We start from the raw sequence: 7455 nt of genomic DNA on the forward strand, positions 1-7455 counted from the left end.
AAACTACTCCATTCGTCGACTGATGTCTTCAAGCTGCAACATCTGGTTTATTTGACATGAAAACAATGTTTATCATATCAACCAACAACAGCTGGGGGCACAGGTCTCTGCTGCTGGTATTTTGTGGGTCGAAAGCTGAAAAGATTGGAACCACTGTTTTAGATGACAAAACACTGTTTTGGATAAATTGTATTTCCACATAGGAAAGGTCTAAATATGTGAACCAAGGAGATGTTGATCTCTTTTATAATAGATTGAAACTTGTCCTGACTGACCCTCATATTGTCATGATTTTGGTTGGTTTTCTGCCCATTTTTTAGGCTTGCTGTCACAGAGTCATCCTGGAATCGGTGGGTTTCCGGTTCAATTCCCCATAAAATATGTGCCCATTAAAAGGAAAGTTGGTGTTTTTGCCCACCTGTGAGTTTGAAGTATTTGGTCTTCTGCTTCTCTGTCACCAGAGTCACTTGTTGCTCTATCAGCTTGTCATCCACGTCCACACACGGCTGGGCCCCGTTGTGCGTCTCCAGGTAGTCCAGCTCCCGCTCCACCCGGTCCACCCTCGTCCCCACGCCGTCCAGGTTGGTTCTCAGCGTTTCCTTCTCTTTGTCCAGACTCTCCAGCTGAGAAACCATCTGCTGCTTCAGCTCCCGCAGCTCGGAGGCATAACGAGTGGTCTGTTCCTGCCACAGAGTGATCCTGTCCTGTGTTTAATCAAACCCAGCCGGTGCAGTCAGAGTCAGAACACAACCTGCTTACACTTCTGTAGTAAAAATATATTTAATTTTTTTTTTGTAAATGCTAGAAATGACTTGAGGCCATAGATCTCTGCTGCATTCAGGAGAGATAAATACTCAGCAATAGAAGGCCACAGCAAGGACACATCAACCCTGATCAAGTGAGGACAAATTTTGCAAGAGGTATTGTGCAAATGTTTCGAGTCATTCCTGCATTTTTGTTGTTGTTGTTTTACTTCCAAAGAGACAAACTTTCTTGCATTCTTAAAGTGCTGTAAACAGTTTGTACAAATCTTATGAAGTCAAAAAGAAAAAAAAAAAGTAGGTCCTCTCGATGGGTTTCCACATGGTGGACAAACATGTGGAGCTCTTCGTGTCCAGTTGTCTTCCTCCTACAACGCTGTTATTGCAAGTATGACTCAGCTCCCTGTGAGCAAAAGTTGTGAGTCAGGGCCCCAACGATAACCAACACAAAGAGGGAAAGAGAGACAAAAACAAGGGGACGCTGAACCCTGCTTGCACTCACTACATACACACAACAAAACACCAAATAACCACAGCCGAAGCATCCAAACCAATAAGTCGTGATGGGGCACATGACCCTCTATGAACAATGGAGCATCAAGCCTATTGTTAGGCGATGGCCCTCTTTTGCATGTGACTAACCTGTTTGTCCATGTGGAGGCAGTGCTTATAAGGCTGAGTTCACCTGAAACTCATCAGACTGAAGAAGTCTCTTGGATGAGAGACGAAACGTTTCACTAAAGAAGAACCCATCCAGAGGACCTACTTATTTTTTTTTCTTTTTGATTTTTTCTACCTGGATTACTGAGATGCATCAGGAAAAATCTTATGAAGATTTTCCAAAAGGTTTTCTGCTTCTTCCAAGAGAAATGATCAGAGTTGGGGTTTTGCTATGAGTGTGTGAGTTTGTTTGACACTCAACACTCCAGTTTGAAATGTTTTATAATAACAAATATACAGTAAAAGGCAAAAAGGTAGTGTATGTTGTTTTATATTTAAAATGTGCTGCATAAAAGATAACATCTATAAAATTGCAATCACAAAGCTGCTTTTTCTCTTCAACTTCATCCATGATCGCATAAAGTTATCAGTTCAATTCAATTATCCTCTTTACTGTATGTCACTGGAGAAGAAAAACAACAACCACAAAATATGGTAACAGCAGCTACTCTATGGGGCAAATGGATATTTTTACACAATCATTTTTCTTCCCTTTTTTTTTTTTTTGCTACCTTGCTTTTTGCATTTTGGAGGAATGTTCCTGCTTTAAGCCACCTGTGAATCATTTTGGCTCCTAAACTCATAACAGAAAACTCTGCTGAGAACCATGTTAAATTGGACCTTTAGGCAGTTTGTTCCCAGAGTTAAAACTTTGAAAATAAAACAAAGATGAAACAGTCAATGATCAGCTAAAGGATGATGCAGCTCTCAGGTTCAGTTCTTTCATTAAATTTCTCCCCCGTTTCTGTAAAAAAATGTGATTTTCAGATAACGCAGCTGCTGTAAAAAGTATTTTAGGCCTGAAGCTTCTTTTGTCCTCCACTGCTCTACTTTCTTTATTTTTGAAGCATATCCTGCACCATATTGTTGTTTGGTATCAGGTAAGGACAGGATAGAAAAAGCAGCCAAAGTCTAGATTAAACAGCATTAAGAATTATTGATCCAGCCCAGTTTAAAAGAACACATAAAAGTCTGGCTCTTTTTCCTCCAGATCAGAAGCTTTTAGTCTGAACAGATGATGAAGAGTATTTTCCCCAGTATTTGAACACATCTGCATTCCATTGCATCTGCCGTGCCCCAGAAAGTTTCCTGTCAGGGGGGGGACTCTGGAGCTCTGGGCTCAGCAGGAAGGCCAAGAGAGACTTACCTCTATAGCAAGCAGCCTCCTCTCCAAGTAGTCAATCAGTGCTTGATGCTGAGCGCTGGCAATGCAGGCCAAAGTAACCAGGACGAGAATCCCTCTCATTTTGGGTCGCAGCTCCCTTCATACAAACCCTGGACTGGAGTTGAGGGAGACGTGAGCGCAGGAGCCAGCAGACTCCCAGAGGTGGGCTGGAATGTTTTACTAAGCTGTCTGGGAGGAGCCAGAACCAAATGGAAGAACAAGACAATTCTTCTGACTGGATTTCTGTTCAAAGCCTCGTCTGGCTGGTGACTTGGTTGTAATATTAAATAAATAAATAAATAAAAATAAACCGCAGGTTTGGCTTTAAGGCTGGTGGACACTTCTGCTCTGTAAAGCACAAGATTTTAATGTGAAATATGACCACAAGTTATGTAAGAGGAGGAAGAAATGAACTTGAATCAATGAGGCAGAAAGAGGGGAAAAGAGGGTGGAGATTATCTTCTGCTTTTATTCCTCGTTTATTAAAGAAAATAAAACTGTAAAATGAATGTGAACAAAGTCAACAAAAAGCTTCTTGTTACACAGCACCTCTGTAAGAGACAGACGGTTCAGTCAGATACTTCAGAACTGAAGGTCACAGGTGTTCAGATTAAGCTTCCACATTTTTTTTAGATTCCTCAGATCCCTCTTTGATAAGACACTCCTGAGAAATGCAAACTCTTCCAGTCTTTCTTTGATGAAATGAGGTTTTTGAACGGTTCAGGGATTTTCTTTGTCTGAGCTTGTTGACAACCTTCAGATATGTCTCACAGTCTTGACGCTGAACGCTTCAGCCATGAATAATGGATTATGACTTCTCTTGAACTCGATCATGAGTGCCTGAGAGGCAAAGATGGGTGATGTGTGTTTGTGTCTCTGTTAGCAAAATATCTCTGMAACTACTGGACTGGTTTTGATGAAACTTTTAAAAAATAACAATTGGCTGCACATCTATAGTTGTTTAAGTTTTGGAGCCGATCAAATGCAAGAAGGCCGTCCCAACTAATCCAGATTAAATAACAGAAAAATGGAGATAATTCAGTCGATTTTACCAATATTGAGCTAAAACTTGATGTGGCAGTAGCTGAAAGCAATTTATAGAACAAACTTTGAGCATATTCATTTACTCACACTTGAAGTTATTTTTACTTATTACTTTCTTATTTTTTTATTTCCAGTTACAACTTTGTTTTTTCTCAACACGAGATGATCTAAAATGAAAGGCAGTGTATTTATTTGAGGTACGCTTGGCACTTAATTTCCGGTTAAATTTTAGCCTCTTCTGTCATGGTGTTTCATAAACAAACTATTTACAGCGGGTAAAATAAGTATTGAACACGTCAACATTTTTCTCAGTAAATATATTACTAGAGGTGCTAATGACATGAAATTTTCACCAGATGTCGGTAACAACCCAAGTGATCCATACATACAAAGAAATCAAACCATAAATGTCCAGAAATGAAGTTATTTGTAATAATGTGGAATGGCACAGGGAAAAACTATTGAACACATGAAGAAAGGGAGGTGTAAAAAGGCATGGAAAGCCAAGACACCAGCTGAACTCTCTCAGTAATTAGAAAGCAAGCCTGTCCCTTGTCAGTGCAAGTTAATATCAGCTGGTTCAGTCCCAAATGATGGCCAGGTATCACACAAGAACCATCTGATGATGGGTAAAAGTAAAGAGCTCTCTCAAGACCTTCACATCCTTATTGTTGCAAAGCATAATGATGGCATCGGTTACAGAAGAATGTCTAAACTTCTGAAGGTTCCAGTGAGCACTGTTGGGGCCATAATTCAGAAGTGGAAAGAACATCATTTCACCATAAACCGACCACGACCAGGTGCTCCTCACAAGATTTCTGACAGAGGAGTGAAAAGAATTATCAGAAGAGTTGTCCAAGAGCCAAGGACCACTTGTGGAGAGCTTCAGAAAGACCTGGAATTAGCAGGTACGATTGTTTCAAAGAAAACAATAAGTAATGCACTGAACCACCATGGCCTGTATGCACGCTCACCAYGCAAGACTCCACTGCTGAAGAAACAGCATGTTGAAGCTCCTTTAAAGTTTGCTGCACAACATTTAAACAAGCCTGTGTAAGACTGGGAGAATATAGTCTGGTCAGATGAGACCAACATTGAACTGTTTGGATGCCAGAATACACATCATGTTTGGAGGTCAAATGGCACTGCACATCAGCCCAAAAACACCATACCAACAGTGAAGTTTGGAGGYGGGAACATCATGGTGTGGGGCTGTTTTTCAGCATATGGTACTGGCAAACTTCAAATAATTGAAGGAAGGATGAGTGGAAAAATGTACAGAGACATTCTTGATAAAAATCTGCTTCCATCTACCAGGATGATGAAGATGAAACGTGGCTGGACATTTCAGCAAGACAATGAGCCCAAACACAAAGCCAAGGAAACTCTCAGTTGGTTTCAGAGAAAGAAACTAAAGCTGCTGGAATGGCCCAGCCAATCACCTGACCTGAATCCAACAGAAAATCTATGGAAAGAACTAAAGATCAGAGTTCATAGAAGAGGTCCACGAAACCTTCAAGATTTGAAGACTGTTTGTGTGGAAGAATGGGCCAAAATCACACCTGAGCAATGCATGCCACTAGTTTCTCCATACAGGAGGYGTCTTGAAGCTGTCATTGACAACAAAGGCTTTTGTACAAAGTATTAGATAAATTTCAGTAAGTGTGTTCAATACTTTTTCCCTGTGCCATTCCACATTATTACAAATAACTTCATTTCTGGACATTTATGGTTTGATTTCTTTGTATGTATGGATCCCTTGGGTTGTTACCGACATCTGGTGAAAATTTCATGTCATTAGCACCTCTAGTAATATATTTACTGAGAAAAATGGTGACATGTTCAATATTTATTTTACCCGCTGTATTCTAAGTTTTTTCTTATTAAAAAGCAGTTAACACTTTGTGGACCGTCTCTGCTACAAATAAGCAAAGACAAAAACTTTATGAAGCAACATACAAAGACTAAATTTTTGTTATGTATGAGTTACATTACCACATTTCCAAACTTTAGTGCATAAATGTTCGTTTACTTTTTTAGACCACCTAAGTTACTGTAAACTGAACACAATGTAATCGTATTTCATGTGTTTCTGAGGTTTGCTGTGTTTCAAGTGAAGGCAATGACTTAACAAAACAAAACCAGTCATTAGAGTAAATTAAAGAGAAAAAGGACGTAGATTACAAACAGTATGTGGTTTCCTCTCTAATTATAGATGCACCTCTCTAAACAAAACCAAGATGATAGTGCACTYACAGGTGTGTCATTTATCAGCTGTAGGCTGCCTGAAATTCAGCACATGAGTTTTAGACTTATTTAAATCTAATCTGTGTGCTAAAACATGGACGCCAAATCCACAAAGGTTTGTTTTTTGAAGCACTTCTAATTATGAGACCAAACCGTGAGCACACCCTGTGAATCTAAGGTGGTGAAGGACTTTGCAAAGCAAAACAGGGTTCATTTATTTATTTAGGAACTACAATGGAAACGTTTTGCATGTTCATGTTAACAGAAGGACTGCAGTGTGCAAACAGTGTCTCTGTGCTATTTCTGCCTTTGGAATGATGAGAAGCTTATTATTATTATTTTCTTTTTATATTAGTCATTCCAAGAAGGACATCATCTTTTATCTGTTGCACCCTGAAATCAAAATGAAAAGAAAAAAAATTAAAAATAAAATAATTATACTTATGTAATTGAACTGAATTTAGTTTAATTTGAGCCAAAGAATGCTGACCATACAGTAGCTACCAAATCCTGACAGTAATGGTTTGAGATTGGTCAACCTAAAATTTATTTACTTAGGCCAGTGGTTTACAAATTTAAATAACTTTTCCAGTTGCATGGTTACGGATCAAAACAGTTGTCAAAACATAGAGAATTGCATGCAAAGATTTCTTAAGCAGTGACATATTTGAACTGCATATAATAGTGTTTTCTTGTTTTTAAAAAAGGCAGAAAATCCCTAAAATAGACCGGTTTCATCTGGCTTCATCTCTGCAGAGTTATATTACATTACCAGGAAGAGAATGATTACAAATAAATAATATCTTACCTGTTGTGGATAGCTTTTGAATGACCACAGTTTGGATAGATTTCAACCAGATTTGCATGTCAAAAATTGATCTGAGGGGTAAGACATAAAATAAAGAAATAAGTTTTGGAAATCTCACCCCTAACCCACTGACCTAAAACAAGAAAGGTTTAGTCTGATTTAAGGTCAGATGATGAAGAAAATCTGGTTTCAACTGAGGTAGGATGACAGCAAGCACAGAGCAGGTTTGCTGACTGACGAAAGCAGAAACAGGAAATAACTTTACCAGAAGCCACATAAAGGACGAACATAAATAAAGCAAACCAGAAAATAAGGTTCTAAATAACAAAAGGAAATAAAAGTACATATATGAATGCAAAAAACAACAACAACAAAAAAAAAAACTAACAAAATTAAGTTACTACACCGCAAAATGTTCAAATGAGTCTTTTCACAATAAATGCACTGACATAATAATCTGATCTCTTTTAAATTCTTATCTTTATTATATATTTGTTTTAGTAAAAGATCAACTCTGTCCAAGCCTGAATTTACAAATGAGCTATAAATTATACAGAGTTGCAACTTCATGACGTCTCATTCACAAATAAACTCCCAGTGCTTCAAAGACGGCTTTGTGTTCAATAAAAGTTTATTCTAACTCAGAGTTAATATTTTCCCTTATTGTTTTCTTCTCTTTTCTCTTCTCCACACATCAAGGCCTTATATAT

At 38.4% G+C, this 7455-nt stretch overlaps 1 protein-coding gene across 1 annotated transcript; it reads right to left on the reverse strand.

Annotated features, from left to right (window-relative positions):
- Positions 1 to 418: 418 nt before the first annotated feature.
- Positions 419 to 2812, reverse strand: LOC106517964 (olfactomedin-like protein 3A; the record flags this gene model as incomplete). The annotated part of the gene is given in 2 exon segments (XM_014009020.1): positions 419 to 704; positions 2629 to 2812. Coding segments are annotated over 2 exon segments (385 nt in total), but the record flags the coding sequence as incomplete, so codon positions are not given.
- Between the last annotated feature and the right edge of the window lie 4643 nt (positions 2813 to 7455).

Source organism: Austrofundulus limnaeus, unplaced genomic scaffold (assembly GCF_001266775.1).
Source record: "Austrofundulus limnaeus strain Quisiro unplaced genomic scaffold, Austrofundulus_limnaeus-1.0 Scaffold55, whole genome shotgun sequence".
Taxonomy (NCBI): domain Eukaryota; kingdom Metazoa; phylum Chordata; class Actinopteri; order Cyprinodontiformes; family Rivulidae; genus Austrofundulus; species Austrofundulus limnaeus.